Genomic DNA, 24,074 nt, shown 5'->3' on the forward strand with positions numbered 1-24,074 from the left:
GAAATGGCTCAAATAATAAATTGAATAGCAAAATAATTTCTGATGAGCAACCACACAAAAAGGCCCTAAGGATTATGTTTCAATTGTGATGGAGTGCTGTATGAATTATGCAGTAATTGCACAGGACAATGAATTGAATGAATTGTTTTGCAGGGCTTTTTCTGGCAACTGACTAATCGATATACAAGAAACATGTGTTCCATCACTAGATTTATCAATGATCAGTTTTTCAAAAAATTATTTCAGCTCTAATATAGGCAAATTCTTCAGTGCCTATTCTCTTTGCTGGGTTGTTTTTTTTTTTTTTTTTTTGTTTTTTTTTTTTTTTTTTGGTGATCATTTTAAAATGTTGGAGTCAGTAGTAGATTTTAAACAAAAGAAAATATGGCTGCTGTCTCTTTTTCATTAAATATAATCATCTTTTTGTTTCTTTGCTACAGACAACATTTCAAATCCAGGTTAAACAATCAATCCAAATATGTTTCGCACATATAAACCTACATAAAAATCACCAGCTGCACCAGGCGGTTTACAATGAGAGGAAATGACGTGCCAATGTTTTGAATCGTGCGGGCCAAGTAGCAGCACGAAGAGAAAGCCTGTAAGCACTGCACTGACCAGCCTCCCCCTCAGATATTTGGGGCAAACTTTAAGCTGCATGCCCCTATAATTTCTGACAAGTAAGTTTGCATTAAAGGGTCTCCTTTATAAGTAACCGTTGTTGGTTTGGCGCTAAGCGTTAGTCGTTAGCTAGCAGTTGTTATTAGCTAACTTAGCTAGCGCTCGTTCGCTAACACCTACCGTTACTGCTGGATGCGAAGGTTAATGTTAACTTAGCTGGTGGACGAACACTGATAATGTCGTTAAAATCTAACAGGGAGAGGAACAATTTGCTGTATGAGGTGGATGATAAAACACTGCTGTCCTGCAACGGTTTAGCTAACGATAGCATTGCTGTGGCGTTCGTAATTAATCATTAGCTGATAACTGCAGTGGACGAGTAGCTGCAGTGCTAACGGAGGCAACAACACGAACGCCAGGAAGGTTATTGAATTGCTCTGCATGACTGTGTTGCAAAAGTACCGCTTCATGACATTCTCGAGAAAGGTTACTTAAACATCAGTTAACTTACGCTGTATGGTGCATACGTTAAGTAGCTTCCTGGACGACTTTAATGTTAACTTATTTATCGTCGCATTCTGGTAAACTTCTCTACCAACTTACACGTACGTATAACGTTAGCCAGCCTAAAGTCAATACTGTCCGCCACGCGCGTCCTGCCGTGATAGCACTAGATGCCGCAGCGCAAACAAGCTTTCGTAAGACATGCTTTTGTAACATTTCCATGTACGCCTGTACTGATGCTTTACCATGTTTGGTACATGGGTGACAACTGTTGTGTTTGGTTATTTAAGGTTTGCAGTCACTGCTGCTCATCGTAACTGCCTTGACCATTTGCTGTGTCGGACCCCCAGCAGTTTGACTGGTATTTCCTCCGCTGCACAGAAGGAGAACGAAATGGACCTCCACAAAATTATCCACAGTGCGCTGCACGAATTTATTCAGACTTACATTCCTGATGTAGATCTCAGGTAAATAGTCCCAGAGATTTTTATTTGCATCCTGCGAAAAAAAAGTTTTGTTCTGTCAGTTTTTCACTAACCATTTACCATTCGCTGTAGCGCACTGGATGATGTTCTTCTGTCTTACATCACCGGAGTCCTGGAGGATCTCGGCTCCCAGCAGAGTGTGGAGGAGAACTTTGACGTGGAGGTCTTTGCGGAGATGCTAGAAGCGTACATACCTGGTTTTGCTGAAATTGAGAGGTAACCGTTGAGAGATGTGAGCATTGGTGGTTCAGTGGTAGAATTCTCGCCTGCCACGCGGGAGGCCCGGGTTCGATTCCCGGCCAATGCAACTCGTCTTTTTTAATTTTCCCGGTGTGGGATCAATAAAGTTTTATCTTAAAAACTAGTTTGTGCATTCTGACTGTTTTTAAACAACTTCATTCCTCTGTTACTGCTGTTATTAGAACTGTGTGTTTTTTGTTTTTCATTTTAGTGTCAAAGTTTGCGAAATGATGTTCAGCCTGGCGTCAAAACTAGCCACTGCTCGGACCTCAGGTAGTGCTTTTATTCTAAATATTTATAATATATCCAGAATTATGGCAGTCCTTCCTTCTCCACATGGTTTCTTCACTTTCCCCATGTTGCCAAATGAGTCATTAACACAAACTTGTTTGGGCAGTGATAATCATTTAAGATGGGGATTATAAACCTAACATTTATAGTACATTGTACTGATGTTAATTTGTTTGTTTTCTTTTTTTAGCTGATGAAGAAAACGTTGTGCCTAAGGCAAGGACAGAGGAGATTTCATTGAAACTCACCACCCTGCCCAGAGAGCCTCCACCAGGAAGAGAAACACAGTGCCTTAAAACGCAGACAGAGGGCGCCACTGCCAAGGTTATCATTTTAGCATACATGGCCACATTTCTGAATGACAATAATTTCTCTAATGCTCCTTGTGTGTCCTGCTGTTGATATTGTTTACATCCATCTAAATTAGAGGTAATGTAAATGTATGTATGTTCAGCAACCAGTGTCTGAGTGGGAAGCCCAGGAGCAACACCTGCTGGAGATGTTTCCCAAGTGTAGTCTGTCCGAGGCCCGCAGCGCCCTGTCTATTGCCAAAGGAGACATGGAGGAAGCAGTGCGCCTCATCATAGAGGGTGATGTCCAGCTCAGCCCCACTCCTCTTAATGTGAGTCTCTGCTACACACAAACACTGTCACTGTTTCATATCAGCAGCTTCCTACCTCTTGTATGTTTGCGGTCTGATTTGATGGTATCCTGTTGCCTCAGGTAAATCATGGGAAGAGTTTTTCCTCACTGGCAGACCAGAAACTTAAAGAGAGCATCCTTGAGAAGTGAGTAAGATTGCTGTTATCCTCTGAAGAGCAGAAGGTCTTTGTTTCTGTGTTTATTATGATGTTTAATCTCTGTAGGTACATGCTGGTGGACAATGAGGATGATAACAAAACGCACCGTCCTGTCGCCCCAAAAGACGTAAGTCTCAGCTTATACTCCATATTCTCATTGTGTCTTTATCAAATCTGTTACAGGGAATAAAACTTGTGCACTCTGGCGTGGTTTTTACAGGCTCCAAAGAAGCTAGTTCGCTACCATGGCAACCAGGTGGTAACCACAAAAGGAGAGCGTTATCAGCTTGTTAAGAAAGACGAGACGGAGGACATGAAGAAGACGTATGTCAACCTCAAGCCCGCACGAAAGTACAGATTTCATTGATGACAAGCACAATACTGTAAGAGCAGCTACTGACAATATTGTTTACACTGTTTTTAATTTATTCCGTTCATTTAGCCTGAATTTGTTGGATTTTTCCCAAGTAAAGGAAGACGTTTGTTATTGTGTCCGTGGCTTATTTTGAAACATCGTTACCGTTATATGCCTTGGTTAAAACATTGCAGTGTTTCAGTTGTATCACTTCCTTGAGGAGCTTTTGAAATTTTGCGTGATATTTTGATGGGGATGTTGTAACTTGTGTTCTGTGTGACAGCCTAACCGATCTACTTTTCGCCATCTCAGCAGGTCTGACGTTGCACTGACATTACTGTCTTCTAGAACCTCTTAATCTTCTTTTCTAACCTGTTTTTTTTTTTTGACTTAGTACAATATAGATTCAGATTTACGGCGAAGTTGCGGAGATGAATCAGTTGTGGTTTCTGTAAATAAGTTCTCGTGGTGCTGTAGAGTTTCTTCTGGACATTACAAGTCACAACTGCTTTTTTATGTACATATCGAATCATTGATGCCAATTTTATTTAAAGTTCTATTTTTACATCATGCAGGAATACAGATACACATACAGTGCTGTGAACATGTTTGGTCGAGCTTTCTGTTTTGGACAATTTGTTGTGCTACAAAATGGTTTTCACATGAAACTATTTTGACATATAGTCCTTTTAATGAACATTTGTACAGTGGGTAGCTGCAGCAGTCTGTTGCCTGTGGTGTCCTACATAATGCCCAGTTTATGGTATTCATGACACACCCACAGCATTGTTTATGTATGGAGAGCAGACTACAGAGTGTACAGTCCTGATGGTGACTAAAGAATCTGGCCTGCATGTTGCAGATTTCAGCAAAATTATCCAGATAACTTTGGATGATGAAGGCGGTTCTGAGCTCCCGAGGCAGTTGTGAACCACCTTGAATTGTCCCCATAACAAGTTAATAATGTGCTAAGTCCACAGGATGAAGGCCACAGTTCTGATTGGTTTTTATTACCTCTTGTCACATTGTTTAGGACAAGTAAAGGAAGGATGTGAAGGCTTGTCTCTCACCTTTTTTTTACCCCCAACCAGTATTCCTGATCATTTTATGACTGAACTGTAATGGAAAACTCAATAAATGCAGTGGTAAGGAATTTTCTAGCACAACAAATTCAGTTCTCAAGTGGCACCCAAACTATTACAGCACAATAATTTTGGCATACTGAAGTGGACTGTGGTTGCCCCCTAGATGTTAAGCGAGACATGCCGCTGGATGACCTGATTTTAAAGTTCACTCCAACAGCAGTACCTTTATTTTTGATATAGATGTTTAGATTTTCAAAGTCTCCAATCATATCCGTATGTATGGCCTGCTGTGCGCTTTCAGGGTCTGTTTACATGATGTTTCTGAAGTGGTCCTCTATCACGGCTCCTTTCATCTCACTTGTGTTGTGTGAATTTTGCTTCGCTTGTCATTGTTGGTTGTGGATTTTTTTTTATTATGACTGGATTCTTATTTGATCCTTGTTAGTTACATATATTAGGATAAAAGGGTTGGGTTTTTTTTCTATATATATATTGTTGTTTACTATACTGATTATTTGTGTTCCCCTCTGCATCCATTCGGAGCAGCTATAAGCAATTGTTTTTGATTGGTGGTTTAATATAGTTTTCCTGAGTGTAGGTGTAACACAGTCGAGTGTGGAAAAGATGTGTTACTGATACTTGCCATTATCAGCAGCAATGTTGTCTTTAATTACTATATGATGGTGTTACTGTAGAGCATCTGTTCAGTCACAACTGAGTTTTAACCCTGCGCTTTGAGAAACCGCTGACGCACAATTTATAGTAAATAAATACTAATTTTTGTATAACATTCACACTGTATTTGAATTATTCACTTGCGCTACTTAAGATATTAACTCAAAAGCATCAAATGTTTTATTTCTTCATCACATCTTTCAGCAGTCATTCAGAACTCAGCAGTGTAGAACTTTGCAAACAAACTTTAATCAGAGGAACAAGGAGAGCACGTACTAAATGTTCAAAACAAAAGGGCGTTCATCGATGACAACATGCCTCTTGCTATGAACCCTCGTCAGTCCCACATTTAAAGCTGTTTAATGCCAGAGTGAAAACAGACATTCTGACCATAAAATAAACATGTAAAAATCAAGTCCTTGCAAAATTAAGTGCCATGCCGTCGTTAAGCAAGGCACATAACAGTAAACAGGGTTACCGTCGCAACAGAATCAGTCCTTCGTCAGATAAGTTCTCTTTAAGGAGGAAGTGGCCCTGTTCCATCATAGTGGCCATGTGTATCAAACAGATATGCACACAATCAACAATCCAAAGGTTGAACCTCAATCAGACCGGTGTGTAATTAAGTGATCGGGTATTCCTATTTTGTAGTTCACCAGTTAATGATTCATTCACTGTCACAGGCACAACCATGAACTGGTTTATGTGGGTTTGGCACATCGAGCACAATATAAGAAATTATTTTCCCCTTTTGTTGAATGTACAACAGTTCGAGAGAGCACTTCAAAGTTTGAACAAGTCTTCAGAATATGGCTGCATGTCAGTAAAAATAAGTGCATTTCTGAGGATTGTTGACCTTAAGTGATCATAAGAGCAAGTTTTCAACTGGAATTAGACTTTTTTTACAAACTGCAGCAGAATTTTAGCTCTGATCTGCTGCCTGTGATACAACACTGAATATTTGTATTGTAGCAGCATAGTGTATGGACGAGGCAATGACAAATCAAGCTTAACATGCAGCTGCACACCTGACCACTAGATGGGACGTTATGTTGGACTGCAATGGCTGACACAGTACATAAGCTACATCACAACAGATTGTTGCTAGTTCAGTCCGTTAATCACATTAACATAGATCAATGAAGCAGCTCATAACAGTTTTAACCATCATATTCCCAAGAAACTAGCATCTGTAATTGCTTTTTTGCTTACCCAAAAACAGTAACTTCTTGCATTTTCTTTTAAATCTTAAAGTTAACTGTATTTGTAGCTGAAGCTGCTGTAATTTATATTCAGTGCCACCTCACCTATTACTGGCACGCAGAACAGAACATCCAATAGAGTCCTTGAAATATAAATCAAACAAGCAAAAGCATTAATAAAACTCAAAGCAATCACTCAGCTAAAATGATTTAGCTGCAAGAAGTCACACAGTCCTGCAGCTCAACACGAGCCCCTTTCTTCCACACCCACACATGCTTTGGTTCATATTTCACCACCGTTTTTAATCACTGCACTGTGTTTTATTACCAAGCCTATTGCTGTCTTCCTCGCAACAGAAAATTCTTGCTGATCACTCCCCCCAAAACCACGTAGGTGGGCGTAGAGATAATGTAGATTACATGGATTAGTATTTCAAAAACACTTAGAAGACCTGTCATCTTTAGTGGTGTGAACCAAATCGATTTTAAAGCTGTCGTGGTGATAAACATGGAGAATGCAGTATGGTCATACATTTAGTAATCAGCTCACAACTGTGTTTTCACATGTATTTACAAAATGGCCTGTATTTAACTGATGTGTATTGTACATATAATCTAATTCCCCTTGTCTCATCAATTACTGGTCAAAATGTTGAGGTTGTTCCAAAGGTACCGATCTCAAACAACTTCTACTGCCTACCACTGGCTTGTATTATCAGACCGCTGAGACTGGTTCACATAAATATATCTAGACATGAGCCAAACTAGGCGTCCTCTTCAAAAACTTCTTCAAGTAGGGCGAATTCCCATGAGTGTGTCACGTTTTCTGTAATTGTTGGATTTGTAATGACCGTGGCACTCAGCGATGACCGAAGCAGAATGGTTTCAAGATGGCCGCTTATTGCCATGCAGTGATACGTAGCTCCAAAGTCAGAATGCGCATTACACACGCAGCAGTCTCAACTTTCACATGCGTACAGTTTCAGAAGGAGTCTAGTTAACAGTTTAAAGGGCGGGGCTCTAACTGAGATCCTGGTCATATCGGCCATTGATCATTGTTTTCAGTAAAGGTCCAACCTACGGCAAAATAAAAAGATTTTCAGTTAGGAGAAGCTGCTTCATATACTGTCAGACATGTTACTTTGTTTTATACACTGTCCCAGATTGCATAGATCTTTCCTTTGTACTAAATCAGGTAAGCCATAAATATTCACAGTAATTGGGTTGCTGGAAGGGTCAGCATGCCCCTGGGACTTCATGTAACAGGTGACCTAAATGTGGATCTGACTTGATGTTCTAGAAACTGGCAGTGAGACATTCATGCATGACTTCTGAGATCAGTACACTGACAACAGGAGAGAGTTTGAATGGTAAAGAGTACATAGAAGGAAGTGCTTTTACCTCATGAGGGTCTCCAAGTGCTTCTCCCAGCATCTTCTCGATATTTCTCATGATAGCTACCTTCTGATGAGCTCGCAGGGGGTACTCTATCCTCTTGGGTGTGGGGGCACCCTGTACAAATGAGTCAAATGGGTGAGAGGTCATGAAGAAACATGCAGCGGCAGCACACATGTTGGAGTAAAGGCTGTATGGACTCAAATATGCGTACTTTGTACCAGAAGTTTACAGTGATGGTCACTCCGCCGTTCAACAGTGATTCAATGTGATGCCACCTGAAGAAAAGCAAAGCGGGGATCAAACTCTGGCTGCCAAAGAGGAACTCTCTGCAGTTCTTTTGCCACAAAAATATCTGAAATTTGATGTCAGCATCATAAATGCAAGTATGAGACTGTTAGAGGAACTACAGGCAGTATAAGCACAGTGTTGTCGTAATTAGCACGTGAATTCTCGAGCTGTGGCCAAAAATGTGTTTTGTGAGGTCACAGTGACCTTTGACCACCAAATTCTAATCAGCTCATCTTTGAGTCCCAGTGAACGTTTGTACCAAAACGTAATGCCCCCGGCTGCAGCTATCGCCAGCACGGAGGCATAAAAACATTGATGAATAATTTTCTAGCAGCCCACTGAGCAGTTAAATCAAAGAATATCACACTAAAATGCAGCAAGCATTACAATACATCAGCCATCAGTGCATCCAAGAAACGCAACGCCCTGGAGATAATCATCTGATTGAGTGGTGGAACTGAATTTAATGTTTTAACGTTCGGGTACACATCATTTCTACGGAAAGGCCGTACAGACATAGTTCTTACCAGTACATGGGGATGTAGAGGACATCTCCTGGGCCCACGACAGCCTCATAGCCGACAACGTTTTTAAATCTGGGAAACCTCTCATAGTCAGGGTCATCAAAATCAACCTAGAAATGAAAGATATGGATTCATTACAAAACATGATCATACTGTCTTTATTTAATTGCTACTTTTCTGACAGAATAACGTAAAAGTTCACATTATCAAACCCTCTGTGGGTTTCTACACATCCATGGCTTACTTGGCTCTGTCTGTCACAGGGGTGATGCACAGGGTAGGGATAGAGACATTCAAACTGGTCTGGAGGGAAGAGGATGCACCTCTTGTGGCCTTTGATCTGTGCAAAGAAGTTCTGCTGCTCGTCGTAATGCACTGGTGTCACATTGCCTATAGTGAGAGAATATTAATAGAAAATGTGATGTGTGGAAAACACTGAGGGCAGCGACGAATGAGGAGCCAAATTATTCTACCTCGTACAACACAAACTGTGAGGCTGCATTCCTCCTGTCAGATCTCTTACCCTCCATGCCGATGAGCAGCAGGTTGGATGTCAGCTGTCCCCAGTTTCTCTGGGCTTGCTGCTTGTTGATCCAGTTCCAGTTGAAACCGAGGAAGTCGAGAACAATCTTCTTCCCTACTGTGTCATTCAGGGTCTGCTGCAGATATACTCTGAAATGCATGAGACAAAACGCATGCAAAATGCATGAAACACATTGTTCTACACCCAGAGACCTGCAACAAGTCACAATGCAGCTAATTTTCAGAAGTGCTACGACTGTGCCTGCAGGATATAAGCTTGTCCATAAGGCACTTGTACTTCAGCAGCCCATATTTAAAACATGAAGAACAATATGACACTGAGGGAAGCAGATCGTGTAAATCCAAATTGATAAAAAAAAAAACATGTGAGCTCCAGCGAGTTCACTTTAGTAAGTGATCTGTGTGTGTGTCACCAGGCCGAGTCAGGTCACAGTAATAGGCTTCTACCCTGACTCTCCTGTGTAAATGCTTAGTCATTCGGTCCACTTTGCTGTGCTGCGTTGCATTTCATGACAGAAAACACCCCTCACTGTCAAGCACACCTGCAGCACAATCACATCTTGTTCCTAACGCTTGGGTTTCTTTCCTGTTTGAGCTTCACAGAGAGGATTTTGTTTCTGAGCATCAGCCTGGACAGAGCTTACAACATATTCAACTTCCAACTAAAATATCCCATATCTTACCTCTCCTCTCCTCCCATTTCCTCCGTCCTGTGCATTTTATCCACAAATTCAGAGAATTTCATTTCCAGTCGCCGTGACTTTGGGACAAAGTTCTCAAAATTGGCCATTTTTTTCTCATCATAGTAGAGGAATCTGTGGTTTTCTGCAATGTATACAGAGAAGTCTCCATTTCCAATGTTCTCCTGGAGGTATGCAATGTCCCACTTCAGAGCTGGATACACAAGGTTTGTGTCTGTTAGGACCACTGGCTCCTGAAAACAGATGAATGACATTTCAATACAATATTAAAATACTGTTCACTTTAAAAAGTGTGATTATGCATGTGCACACTGTGAAAATTAGCAAGGAAAAATGCACTAAGGAATAAAAAAGTATGTTTGTCCATGCTCATTTTGAAGTGCTAGTGGTATTTCTTATTTATGTCGTGATCATACCATAGGATTTAAGTGTTTCTCCTCAGGCTATAGCAGATGCATTTTGCACTGCAAGTAATAGTTTTACTTCAACACAAAAAGTGTCGAAGAGTAAAGTAAAAGGCGTGTTACATAAACATTTACAGTTGCTGTGTCTGTGTCATCTTGAATGTGTCACAAAATGCCGAACATACTCATACTTATATCCCTGTCGAGAGTAAACTTTTGAACCAAAGCTGTGGTGGCGCATCCCAGCAGCAGCGCAGTGCATGGGCACTGAGGGCTACGTGACTAACTGAACGTACACCGGTGGGCGCGCGCTCCCGCCGCCTGTCTCACTCCACTGTCTCTCGGTTTCACTTTCGCCGGAGAGCGCGGGAAGGTTTGCGGTCAAAATGAGAACAGAAAGCGCCGAAGACTAACTTCAGTTTGGCCGGTGCTCGGGTTGCTTAAGGGTCTTTCTGTGTCTTTGCAGCTGCTAGCAAAGACACAAGCGGCCACGCGCGTTATCAGTATTTAGGGCCACCACGCAGTATTGTAAAATAGTACATTTAACGTCTTAACGTATTGATTCTGATGGACATACGGGCTTGAAGACGGATGGGGGGTGTCCCATATGTCCCCCGGGTTCAGCGCTCCACACTGACTGAAATGGGTCGGCGTTTTTCTGCAATAGTTCTCAAACAGCGTCAGGATGAACGAGCCATATATGGACAAATCAACGCTCTTCTTCTAACACTCTCGCACGCGCGTGTATGTGATTGGCCGTTGATGAAGCGCTAGAATAATGTCAGCTGTTATACAGATTTTCTTTAGAGTAAACCAGCAATGTAAAGTAAATGTGCAAACCAGTACCGACTGCAATGAATACAGGGATACACGATGCATTTAAATGCTTGAGTTTTTATATTTCATTCATGTGTCTTTCAGTAATATTAAATGTATGCTATAACAAACCCTTATTATTCTATTTTCTAATTGATTTTGTTGCCCATTATTATCAGCTTTGTCTCAATTTTCCAGTTCACATACCAGTTTTTCACATCAGCCCACTGACTTCTTTGAAGCACTTAGAGCACTGAAGAACTGAAAATTGTATGTCACAGTAGACATTTCAGTGCAAGATATGAATCTCAGTGTTAACAAATTTAGCCGAATCAGCTGAAGTTTTGCGTATCGCTACATAACTTTTAAAAATGTGTTTTTTAAATCACATGGAAGGAATACTCTTACCTTACAATCTTAAATAAATAAGCTGCATGTTGGAAAGCGCATAAAAATGTTCCTCACTCCACCTGAGCCTCATTTGAATGTTACAAAGTTCAAATGTGGAGCGTGGGTTACTTGGATAAGATTTCTGTGTTACTGTTGTCAACCATTTCTCACGAGTTGACTATTGCAGGTTAATGTACAAGAGACTCATCAAAATCTGAGCGGAAGTTCAGCCAGTTTTGACAATTATTGAAGGTCACAGTTTCCACGAATACAAGGAAGAGGTTCGGTTTTGCTGATGCAGAATATAATTTGCCCTGTTAACACATATTTCTGGTCTGTACTTGGATGAGAAACACTTATAGTTTTCATTTTGCCAGTTACCACTAACATCAATAATTCAGCATCCTGTATCTAAAACACAAACCACGAGTCAAACATCACCAACCAGGTGTCAAAGTACCTGATCACTGATCATCACTGACTGGATTACCCTTGTTCCAATCTCTGAACCAATCGGCTATCGTCTGACCATGATTCCGCCTCTTGTGGCAACCAAAGATGCTTTATTACAATAGATGACGCATTACAAGGTGTGCCAATGGTATGAAATGGTATACACTTCCTGTCTCCAAGGTGGGCGTGGTCAGAAGTGTTGTGATGGTGGTGTGGATGGATGTCAAAACAGTACAACACTAGATACAGAAGAAATTAGATGTTTAGGCATTCTGACTCTAACTTATTTACTTTTTATTTTACAAAGTTAGGAAGTCAAGTCTGATCCAGAATGATCCTCTTCAGACAGAGAGACATACAGTTTATCAAATAAAGACTGGTATTGGATCTGCACCCAATTTGGACCAATATCCAAAGCCAAGGAATCGATATCGGGACTGGTATAGTGGGATCGGTGCAACCTGAATAAAAAGATATCTGCATGAAACTTCACATAAAAAATTTTTTAAACGCTAACAATAACCCAAATCGTCATCAGATATCAGCCGATGGGTTCCAAGGTGGCGTTTCAGCCAGTGTGCTCCAGCCCTTTAGCCACACAGACTGTTTACATGAATAAAAGCCACAGCCTGATTGGTCAACACTGCTCAGATTATAAAGGAACTACACACAGAAACCAGAAAACTTCCTACACCATACCCCTGTCCCTTGCCACCAGATTCTGCATCCATGTGCACATATCTGTTGACACAGTCTCGAGCCTGAATCCAAATGGGCTTTGCAGTTATTATGCCGTCATTCCCAAAAATACAAAAAGATATCCAGTTAAGTCACACTTTGGACTTCTTACTTAAACACACAGATGATCAAATGTGAAACATGCCTCTCACTTCACACTCACTTAGGGATGCAATTTATTGTCAATAATGCAGATTGTGAGGAACAAATTCATTTAGCAGGGAAACTGGAATTTGGAAATTTGGTGCATTTTTGCTTGAAAAAAAAACTGATAAATGCTTAAGAAAGTATCAACATAGTTGCGGAATATTTTCGTCAGTGAACTAATCTGTAACACCACGAAGTGTTTCAGGTCAACACATTTATCTCTGAACAGGTCATTGTGATCTCACCATACAAACTAAGATACGAGCCGTCAAAATTGAGCCAAGTGATGTCTCTGAATCAACTTTGATCTAATGATTCATGATTAACTCTTTCAAAGATCAGCTTCAGAAATAAACCTAATAATATACAGTTCACAGTCACTGTCATTACCTCACTTTACATGTCTGCTAACCTTACACTGTTTCTAACATTATCTCCAGTCTCCTGCTTCTTGAATCAAACTCTTATCAGGGTTTTGTGGTGGAGGTTCTTACGGTTCTCGCTATTAAAATGTCAGATTAATGAGGCAAATAAGGTGCATTAAAACTTTTAGCAAGCCCACTGTTTACCTCGTTGTTTATTAGTATGTCTGCTCTGGGGTCCGTGTGAGACAGTCTAGGAATCGGCTTAGTTGGGAAGGAATATTTTCGGAGCTGAGACTCGTCCCAGCCCCGGTTCTGCACGCCAGTGAAACCGGCGCAGCCTTCGCTCTCCGCCGCATCAGCCTCCACAACAGTCGCCGCTGCCATGTTCGTCGATGAGCGCCGATTAACCGCCTGCGTCCTCCTTACAATGAAACACCCAGAGTGTGGCTTCTCTTCCGGACTCGAACCCGCAAGGCTCCGGAGTCAGCGGCGGGAATATCATACAATCTTCTCCATTCACTGTTTGTGCATTAATAATGTGCGCGGACGTCCGGACGCCAGCGCTCACCCGGGCTCTGTTCCGTGTAGGTGTTTACACACCGTGTTGACAGCCAGAAAACAAACGACACAGTGGGACTGAAACAGTCAGGAACACACTCGGCTAATGTTTTAGCCGCAATATCGGACAGCGACACCTACTGCACTGGGTGACAAGTGCTCATGTTGTAATGAGTTGCCTCGGCTGCTAGAGGGCGCCACTGTACTTGCTTTTCTTGCAGTTTTTCAGAAACTTCACAGCTCTACGTTACAATGCCCTTTTATCTTGCATGATAAAATCTGCATGCAGGGATCAACATTATATCAGAAGATTTACACAAGCACATATCTGAGGTACTTTCTCTTTATTTTAGTATTTCCAACGTGTGCTATGTATGCTTCTACTCTGCTACATTCTGGAGGGAAATTTTGTTCATTTTACTTATTTTACTTCATTTATTTCACAGCTGAAGTTACCCTTCAGAAGAAATGTCACAGATTTAACTACTGAAAAGTTTAAATAAATATTTTTACTTTTATTTGCTGCTGATGCCAACTTCCTCCACCAGTGCTGGTCTGAGCCGTGCACTCTACAGTAAGAAGCAATATTGCAGAGTAATGTCAATGAAGTATGATACAGGAAACAACACAGAAGTTGTCCCTGCTCGCTTTGTCTTTCTGTCTATGAGAGATATGGTAATGAAGAACAAAACAAACACTTTTGAAATGCTAAGCCAATATTTGACTATGGTCATCATTGCCTCACCATTACTGTATCGATCAGTGCACGATCGTTCTTCATGAGATTGCAGTGCACACTGTACCTTGCTCAGTGGACTGGTCGAGCTCAGTTTAGTCAATAGCAGGCTGATATTGTGGTAGAATGAGTACATCTGTTCAATCAGTTTGATCACTGGTGCTCTGTATTTTTACCCTTTTGGTCACAGCTTTGGAAAGCCTCAAACAGGCCTGATTTTGGCTCAAAGGTACAAATGCATTACATTATCTTTTTTGGTAAAACCTGATGCATCGTATGTTTTCTGTAGAGTCAGGCTTTATCTGAAGATTTCCACCACAGGGACTAGTTTGGGCACCCTGGTGGGTTCCCATGCTCGGTGTTTCCTGTGCAGATCAGTGAGCTGAGCTGATCCCTCTGATGCTCCTCTCTGCCCATTCTTTGCAGACACTCACAGCCAGGACACTGACCACCCCAGTGAGCTTGAAGAAGCCTGTATCTCAATCCTGCTGATAGCAACAACCACTGCTGTCCTGTCCCCAACAGATGGACTGCTGTCAAAACAAAGACACTGTTACAATGAAGCCCTATCCTGATGAGTTGAAGCATCTCATTACTGCTGCAACCCTCCTCTTGAGCTAATGGTATAACTGCTAACAAATCAACACAATAATAATAAGAGCATATGGTAGACTTCCCACTCATCTGTACTCATCTGTGTTGGCTTTCTCTCACATTCATTCTGACCCTCGCCCCTCTAGGTGTTGTAGGTCCAGAACCCCTAAGCCATAAATCCTATTAGTCAAGGATTCTCTGAAGCATTATAAGTCATTTTCCCATCTTTCATTGATTGCATTATCACTTGCTACCTGAGAGAAATTTGATCCCTTTGTGCACCTTTTTCTCTATATCTGCCATACTTTTGTGGATTAAAACAAAAGACATTTCACTTCTAACCAAAACTCTAAGTTTGATAGCAGTTGTCTTTTAATGTTGTCAGTGGTGTACAGTCAAAAAAAAAAATCAATGACACATTTAAATTAATAATCTCTGGACTTCCCCACACAAGCTCAAACTGATTGTGAGAAAGCATCTGCTTAAAAACCCCACTCTTCCTCTGTGGTGTCACCTCTCTCCTCCGCCACCTCGGGCTCAAGTGTTATGGCAAATTGAACATGGCAGGGCCGACCTGAGAGACGGAAGTTCAGGCCCCTCGGTCGGAGGTCGTGTCACCGTGGGGGGAAATCGCATAGAGTCACGATCAGTGTTCTGTGCTGTTTCACACGCTGACATAGTGTGTGTACTGTTCAGCTCATCTCCCTTCCCTTTTTGCATTTGTGTGGTTTTGAGGGAATGACGCTGATATGGAAATTGCGGGAGTAGAAGAGACAAAAGACGACTGAGACGTGCATGTTTTGGTAGGTCTGTAACTCAGGCCTTTCCATAATGTTATGAACATAAGAACACACAGTGATTAATGACAACTAGAGAGCATTGTATAGACATGCAAAAGCATATATATGTACAGTAAGTGGGAAGTTTTCTGCTGAGGGTGAGCCAGTGCAAGACTTGCATAATTAAGTGCAGAAAGAGCCCAAATAGGAATCGATGCATTCCACACACTGAGTTTTAAGTGGCTTTGTTAAGTTTAATCCAAGATGTGTGTCCTAATTCAAATTTTTGCACTGCCTGTAAAATACTCTGTTGTCCTCTCTATCGCGGTAAATTGCAGCGCTTCCACAGAGCCGCAAGGCAGAAGCCTGGTATGCTGGGTCTTTTGTTGGTGACAGGGTTTTTGCTGCATGCCAGGCAGAGCAATCCAGCGAGCCCACAGGGGTCATCGGAGGAGGGAGGAGTTTTGATTATGATCACTGTTTGGTAAATAAGATGTCAACAAGGTGTTTCCTTGACACTTTATTGAGTAAAAGGAGGAAGGTGCAGAAATGAACACCCCCTTCTCAATGGGACCTCTAATCTCCTCTTTCATGTCCCATCTCGTCTGAAGGGTTTCGGTTTCGGCTGCCATGTGCTAGTCTGCCTGGGCCTTGCACTTCTTACTTGCAGGTGGGGTGAGTATCCTGGCAAGCATGTGTTTATAAAACCCACTTGTTTGGGCACAATACTTGAACTAACTTCTTTTGAGAGAACAGTGTGAATCTGTGCAAAGCCTTTTCCCAAAGTCCTTTAGAAGGCGACGGCCCATTGAGAGTAGAGAAGAAGGGATTACCTTCCTCGACAGTGGTGCATTTCCGAGAGAGCTGATTAGCTCTGCATTCATTGTTAAATCGAGCAAAGGAAGGCCCTAGAGGAGTGAAAGGATCCAAATAGGTGGGCCCAGAAATAAAACAGCCGCAGGAAGCCCTGCACAGGCAACCCAAAGTTTTCCCAACATTTCTTTCCCCCACTCCTAAGGAGGTGCGGCGTGAAAAAGGAGATTAGCATACAAAATTAGAGGCGAGATGATTTTTAAGGGCAACTTGCCTCATGCCCTCCACCCCCACAGCCCCACTCTGTCTGGACAAAGTTAATTAAACTAGTATTAAACAGTAAAGAAACTTCCAAGCGCTTGGGAGTTAGGGGGCTCTTTGAGGATTACCATGATGAGGGGGAGAACGGGAGGTATTTGTTGAGGCGAAATTGAGAAAGGCGTGATGGAACGAGGAGTCCGCTGGAAAGTTTTCTGTTCTTGTCGGTCTGGCCCAGAGTATCCGAACCCCAGCGTGAACAATGTGAAGAGTAAGGTTGTGTTTACAGCAAGCCATCAGATATTACTGTCTCAAAGAGCGTGTTAAAGAAGGACGAACACTTTCTTCAGGCTGAATGATACAAAGGTCGAAGGATTTATTGTTCTTTCATTACATTTTAATAGAAAACAAACCAACAAGGGGACTAACAATAAAGGAAAACTAGGAAATGCTGTGCAATAAATTAACAATGTACAGTACAAAGTGCTTCATTTTATTTACAATTAAATACATCAAGAGGGCAGCAAAGGTCAGGGCAAGTCAGGTGATGTCCCCCAAAATGTCAAAATGTTTCTAAATAAATTCAAAACTTGGCAGTGATAGTTGAAATATGTGAAGATTGCTGCTATATAGAATATACAGCCTGATTTAAAAAAGCTAATTATGCCGTAGCTCTATAGTCAGATCAAAAAGTAATAACCGTTTAAGGTTTTTGTGTATGTCTGAAAATAAATAAATCATGTTGTGGAGAATTTCGAAGAGAAATACTCTTCAATGCCCAGTGACTTTTCAAAATGTTGTAAAAAGTATAAAAAATATATCTTAAATACATTTGTACCAAAAATTCTACAAAGTCGTAAAATCTCCCCTCCCCATCCCCTCTGACTTTGCGCACATCCCGCTGTCGTTAACTTTCAATACAAAACTGACAATGAAGGTGGTTTGAAATTGGATTTTTACTACGCTTTTGTCCAAAAACACACACTATGTGAACATGCACAGTGAGTTTGGGTGTAGACGGGAGCTGCAGTGGTACAAATATGATGGCAGCAGGGGAGAAGTGAAGAAGATGCTCAGTGCTTCTTCCTCAGCCTGAGGTTCTTCCGGCGGCTGCTGGCACTCTCATTCCTTCCCCTCTGACCTCCTTTCTTAACACAGAAGTATTTGGTCACTGTCTTTCTGCACTGCTCACACTTCACTGCGCAGCACCAGTGGAATTTACAATTACAGCTCGACACCATCTCAGCTTTGCGCTCCTCCACAGCCAGCCCGCACTCTCCACAAAGCCTCTTGCAGCTCCGCTTCTCCCACTTGCTCAAGCTCTTGCCCTTCTTGAGGCACTCGCGGCCCTCCGTGCCCGGCAAGCCCAGAGTGCGGTTTTCCAGGCAGTAATCGGGGGAGTCCTCAAGGTGGACCAGCTCCTTGCGAGAGATGGAGCTGAAGGTCTCAGCGATGGCCCCCCGGCTGGCCGCGCTGTTCCCGGCTCCTCGGAGGAGATCCACCTTCAGGGCCCTGTGGTACTTCTCCTTCAAGTAGTTCCCCACCTCCCTGAACTCTGGCAGCTGCAGCCAGCAGGTCTGAGTGGTGCAGCTTCCTGAAACCCCGTGGCACTTACATGTCCTCTGCATGGTTCCCTTCACCGCCTGGAGGCACAGAAATGACAGAAAGAGGCAAGATTCACTTTATTCATATGTCTTTATATTTTACTGCATTGAAGAATGTGAGCGTGAAAACAAAGAAAGTGATTCTGTGGTTGAGAGTATTCATATGCATACATGCATACATGTATGTGTGCGTAAAATAGGACAGGATGTCCATTGTCTCTTGATTGATGTGTTGTCAAATTAACCGATTGTATTCCCAAAGTTTTCCATCTTAGTAAAAAAAAGGGATGAATACGCTGAAAGGAAGAAATGATAGCTCCGAGGTCCATTGTTTCTTTGTCGTCCTGTGTGTTTCCTGACTTTACCCGACACAAAACAGCTGTCAGTTGAAAAGGGACGTTTTCTCTTCGTGAGGAGGGGATGAACTTTCTGTTGAGGTGAGGCTGAATCAAAGTTTCACATTGAGCCCCATTGTCCCCCCCAGAAGAAATAGGAGTATTTATTTAGCATGTTCATTATCAACATGTTTTCCAGTGTGAGAAGACCCAATGGAGAGTCCCATTGAGTGGAGAAATGAAAAAGGAGTTTTTCTCTCTTTCTATCCCCATTTTTTTCTGTTACAATGATGCTCCAGGTGCCATGGGGATCCTAGGGCCCAACAGGGGGGAGCAAAGGCACCGTAAACAAAGAGCACTTCAGCTGCACGCCTGTGGTCCCCTCAGACTCCCTCAGGGCCAAACAAAGCCCAACATAAATGTGGGATCCTTATTGCAAGAATAAAACTAAACACTTATTTTAAAAAGCAGCATAATACAGAATGCTGTGCAATGTCTGGCTCCCCAGGATCTCTAATTAAGCTTGCACCAGTGATCCTGAGATTCTCGAGTTGAGGTATTGTCATAAGGGGCATTCAGCGCTGGTAAATAGGCCCTTCTGGTACACCGAACACACTGTTATTATTGGGGACGAGTGGCACCTCACTTATAGTGACGTGAAAGGGATGCTTGGGTGGCACACTCAGTGTAATTCTGAGGAGGAAAAAAAAATGATTCAAAAGGTGCTTTACACTGTGTAATCAGTTGGAGGGCCAGGAGAGATTCCCCAGATTTCAACCAAGCCGCCACCCAGTTTAAATACTGTATGGTTCAAATCCAGGAAGATTTTTGCTACATCTTATGCTAAGGGCTCATCTCTCCTTGTCAAGTGGATGGCATGAATTAAGAGCATCTACTGTACCTTGCGTCCAGCCTCGTTATTATGAAGATTCATGGCCGCCCGTGCATCCTGCCCAGTCTCCAAGGCGTCGACAAACTGCTTGGAGATGGCCTCACCAAAGCCGACATTGTCGCTGCAGCCGCCCCAGAGCCAGCCGTGACCACCTAGGAGAACGAAAAAAGAAGTTAATCTTGGCAATTTGATTCAAAAATAAGAAACAAAATGCATCCTGCTGCACAGACGGACAGGTGACAAATTACAGGAAAAGCTGACAGGAAAAGCTGACTTTTGGAGTTCTGGTCCAACGTGAGGCGTTGGACCAGAACTCTACTGGAGGGATGGACGCCGTTCTTTCAAAAGATATTTGGTGTTTCCTGTGATGGTGGTGCAGAGCGCTGTCTAACACGTCAGTCCAATATCTCCCATAGGTTTTCAACTCAGTGCAGATCTGTTGGCTGCAAAGGGCACAGCGCGTGATTCACGTCATTTTATACAAGCCGGTCAGTGACCCCTATGGATGGACACATCCTGGAAGAGACCACTCTCATCAGGATAGAAATGTTTCATCGTAGGATAAGGGTGATCACTCAGAACAACTCTGTATTGATTTGCAGTGACCCTTCCCTCTAGCGGGACAAGCGGACCCAAACCATGCCTGCATAATGCCTCTACAGCATATCACAGCCAGCAGATCCCCTCACGGCGGGGGTCAAGCAGTCAGGCCTGTGCCGTTCTCTTGGTGTCTCTCTGCTGCCGATTCTCCGCTCATTTATTCAGGTTCCTCCTTTAATTTGTCACCCGTCTGTGTCAACCACTGCTGCTGTGGGTATTCATGTACAAATCTGTGTATTTCTCTGACCTCGCTGTCCATTCCTGCTGTCATCACAGCCACAGTTGTCAAAGTCTCCAAGGCTGCAGTTCCTGGTTAAAGTGTACATGACTCCAGCCGAGCTGATGGCATGAACGAACGCAGTCTCCCGATTTGCTGTCAACAGAGAGACTCATTAACCATCATGTAGATTTTATACATTATGGTACAATCTGTAAGTCTCATCACCTGCACGCCAAGTTTCAGCTCTCATATTATATATCTAGTGCTACTTTTAATTTATAAAATGGCTTGAAAACATTTGTCTTAATTACACAATTTCAGGACCATAAAACTTGGTATCTTCACCTCTAAACTGTGGCCACATGAAGTTGATTTGGTATGTCTTGACACATGTGACTCTTTGTCTTGCGCATGTGGGAAAATTGCTCTTATAAACTGCAAATAGAGGCGGTGATTCTGGTGGATGTTGTGAAATGGATTAGCATGTTTGTTTTGCCTCTAGCGACCGTGCCCACTGTAACTCTCCCAAAGGGTGGTGAATGTTTAGACTGAGCAAACATGTCTATTTCACAAAGGAAATAAAAAAAAAACCTCCCCTTTAACACAGAAACTCAAACACAAGCACGCAGTTACAAAACCTCTTTTAAAATCCATTAGCCGTGTTCCCCATTTAGAAATGGAGCCTCTCTGTTCCCCTGCTGCAGTGTAGAGACGCCTGAGCTGGTGTTCAGGGCCAGCCGGTCCCCGGGGACTCTGGACTTACCGCTGCGCAGGCTGCTGTGTGTGGACAGCTGCAGTGCTCTCTCGGGGCAGTTCCAGCGGTCCCATGCAAACTGGTATTTGCACTCCTCTATGCCACTCTGAGCTCCTGCTGCCACGCTGCTGGAGTAGATCAGGTACGCCTGCAGCAGCAGCAGAGACAAAGGAAATATTTTAAACCCATAAGATACTGCAGTGGCACCCGAGCATCTGGCATGATTCTGATACACAGATGTGCACCTTTCATGAAAATTAGCATCATATTTGGAGAAGACGCAAAACTGTTAGCATAATTTAGTAAATGCAACAATCAGCGGAATATATATATATGTTTTTATGTATTTTCAGCCTCAGCCTTCATACAGATGCCACTTGAAGAGCGCCAGCAGTCATAATAAATCATGAGAGCACTTCTGGTGCTCTGGGTTTGTAAAATCAAGTGTTATATGGTGATATGAGCCAGTCTCAGCCTCTTTTACATTTATATCTTCCTCTCAGGTGTTTTACCCGTATTCACATGACACCACTGTCTTGCCTTCTCAAGTACTTCAAAGCGGATAAGATAAGCAATGCTTTGGAGATTGAGTTAGTGCTCATTGTCAGTTCCATGATGAAAACACCCACGTTTAAACATTATTATGCTTTTTAAACTCTCTCAGCCGCAGTGAATACCATGAAATACGCTCTGTCCTCGGCTTTCGCCTGCTGCTTGTTCAGCCTGTGTGAACGATAATATAACTAATATGTGTCAAGTGGCCTTCGGGGAGATGGAGTACCACCTCTTTCACAGGGGTCTGGCTCACTAATGATGACCACCCACTACAGCAATGCCTGCCCTCGCCCCTTAAAACATTCAACCGGCAGACACACACAGCCCCTGAATAAGGTCAAGTGTACGGAGGGGAGGAAAAAAATCACAAAGGGCCAAGAATATCACTGATATAGCGTTAGTGGCCCTGCTGCATACAGACAGGTAGCAGAGCTTGTCAATATACTTGAGTTAAGACATCACAAAGATGACGAGCCTGCACAGAAAGCATGTCCTCTCTGCCGGTCTCTTTTGGGAAAAGGATGAGGAGAAAAGATCAAAAGAAAGTTGGCTTACCTTGGGTCCAGTCATCAAGAAATTATTCACTGACCTGGAAAAGGAGACAGCTTATTCACTCAGGGAAGCTCAGTGTCCTTCACGAATTCCTCTGCTAACATCTCTCATTAGTGCGCTTTGTAACATGTTAAACCGTGACACCAGCGGGCATCCAAACCTCTGTGAACAATACTGCTGAGTTTGTTCAAAAGCAGTTTATAGAAATGTTAAAAATGAGGGCAATGTGTGTGATTACTTGAAATTTGGGGTTGCCAGGTTGTGAAAAGTCCCACTGGCCGGTGTTTGTGCTTTCTGTTTGGACATCATGCAGCTATCAGTGTTGGCCATCCCGTTATAAATGCTCACGGTTATCTCACTTTATACTGAGCCATCGGGTCTGACATTATAAATGGTAATAAAAAGCATTAATAAATGGTTTGATTTATCAAGTTTGCAATTTTAAGTGTTGGTGAAATAGATTATGGTCCTGATTGTCTGCAGGACTGTTCCCCCCTTAAATAAGTGGTCAGATGGTATAACCAGTGAAAGGGAGCTTGTACAACTTGGCAACCCAACAGCTGTTCTTACTAATGGCATAAAAAATATTGATAAATAATAATTCAATGATTAATTAACTCATAAACTCTTTATAGAAGGTGGCTCATTAAAAAGTGATGAAATAATATTTGATGCTGGCAAAAATGAACAAATCCAGTTACTATTTATGTGAAAAGGCTAGAATATCCTTATTTCCAGTTGCCAAATTGTTCAATTAAGTGACTTCATTTGTCATTTTATGCCTTTTGTATAATATTCTAGTGGCTGATGAGAGAAAAAAAAAATCTAAAATTAGGAAATTAGGGCTTACAAACAATTTCATACACAACAATGCTTTTGCTGCATATATTTGAAATGAACATCAGGACACAAAACAAATCTGCACACAAAATAAGAAGGAAAAAAAAATCATAATCAAACTTACCAGCAGCAGTAAGACCTCATGTGAGCCAGGAGAATGAAAATGTAATAGAAAACCTCCAAATGCATGAACATCCTGACAGGTGAGGGGGATGACGGTGACTCTGAGCCCGTCCAAAGCCTGCAGACAGTCAAACGATGGAGAGGAAACTGAGCTACCAGCGCAAGAAACTTCACCGGGGCTTCCAGGATTCAAGGAGGGGGCTCTGAAATGGAGCTGCTCTCGTCCCAACGAGAGATTATCTGCTTAATTAAAGATTTTCCCCCTTCTTACTCTCTTGACCAATCAGAGGTATTGCACCAAGGAGAGACTGAAATGATCAAAAGGGCACCCTGGGCCTTCAGGGCCGGGCAACGGTGGGTTCCCTGCCTCCATTCAAGAGCAAAGGAAGATCTGTTTAATCCTATAGGAAAAGTGTAACACTGATCCCTTGAATTTCAGTCTCGGGGGGGAAAAAAGTTTATTTAAGCTATCTGAGGCGCAGCTGATTGTCAGGGATTGGTGGAAGATAGTCCTCTGGATGGCGAATGGTTAGTTTGATACGGGCACGAAAAGCAGGTCCAAACTGCTCGTCCTGGAGGAAGTAATTCATGGTTTCACAAAGGTGTGATTGAATCACTGTTTATCGCCCTGAAACACGAGGATTGACATTCACACGGAGCGGCGATCAAAAGCGTAATTTGAGCATTTCATGTCAAAAGAGGCCAAACTGCGTCGTTAAATTTACGTACATTTACGGCACATATATCCACAAAAAGGGGCATCCGCAGGTGGATGCGTGACTGTTTCTCAGTACAATCAGCACGGATCATCCATTTTTTCATCCAGTTATAGTCGC

The 24,074-nt window shown here is 42.5% G+C and overlaps 3 protein-coding genes and 1 non-coding gene across 4 annotated transcripts; 2 read left to right on the forward strand and 2 right to left on the reverse strand.

The window, feature by feature from the left end:
* The first annotated feature begins 554 nt into the window (after nt 1–554).
* cuedc2 (CUE domain containing 2) lies at nt 555–5,171 on the forward strand. Its single transcript, XM_070977379.1, has 9 exons — nt 555–680; nt 1,416–1,592; nt 1,683–1,826; nt 2,062–2,123; nt 2,332–2,465; nt 2,596–2,763; nt 2,865–2,929; nt 3,008–3,068; nt 3,162–5,171. The coding sequence occupies exons 2-9, from the start codon at nt 1,519–1,521 to the stop codon at nt 3,306–3,308; spliced, it is 855 nt and encodes a 284-aa protein (XP_070833480.1). The 5' UTR covers nt 555–680; nt 1,416–1,518; the 3' UTR covers nt 3,309–5,171.
* On the forward strand, nt 1,847–1,917 carry trnag-gcc (transfer RNA glycine (anticodon GCC)). The gene has a single exon. It is a non-coding gene; the product is annotated as a tRNA-Gly (tRNA).
* A 36-nt stretch (nt 5,172–5,207) lies between the features above and the next one.
* hif1an (hypoxia inducible factor 1 subunit alpha inhibitor) lies at nt 5,208–13,657 on the reverse strand. The gene is made up of 8 exons (XM_070977377.1): nt 13,230–13,657; nt 9,695–9,945; nt 8,992–9,140; nt 8,713–8,858; nt 8,472–8,578; nt 7,868–7,931; nt 7,660–7,770; nt 5,208–7,335 (listed from the first exon to the last, which is right to left on the reverse strand). The coding sequence occupies exons 1-8, from the start codon at nt 13,407–13,409 to the stop codon at nt 7,279–7,281; spliced, it is 1,065 nt and encodes a 354-aa protein (XP_070833478.1). The 5' UTR covers nt 13,410–13,657; the 3' UTR covers nt 5,208–7,278.
* Nucleotides 13,658–17,111: 3,454 nt separating this feature from the next.
* wnt8b (wingless-type MMTV integration site family, member 8b) lies at nt 17,112–23,448 on the reverse strand. Its single transcript, XM_070977528.1, has 6 exons — nt 23,240–23,448; nt 22,279–22,312; nt 21,178–21,316; nt 20,442–20,567; nt 19,604–19,746; nt 17,112–18,406 (listed from the first exon to the last, which is right to left on the reverse strand). The coding sequence occupies exons 1-6, from the start codon at nt 23,308–23,310 to the stop codon at nt 17,837–17,839; spliced, it is 1,083 nt and encodes a 360-aa protein (XP_070833629.1). The 5' UTR covers nt 23,311–23,448; the 3' UTR covers nt 17,112–17,836.
* Nucleotides 23,449–24,074: the final 626 nt, after the last annotated feature.

This window comes from Chaetodon trifascialis, chromosome 13 (assembly GCF_039877785.1).
Source record: "Chaetodon trifascialis isolate fChaTrf1 chromosome 13, fChaTrf1.hap1, whole genome shotgun sequence".
Lineage (NCBI taxonomy): Eukaryota > Metazoa > Chordata > Actinopteri > Chaetodontiformes > Chaetodontidae > Chaetodon > Chaetodon trifascialis.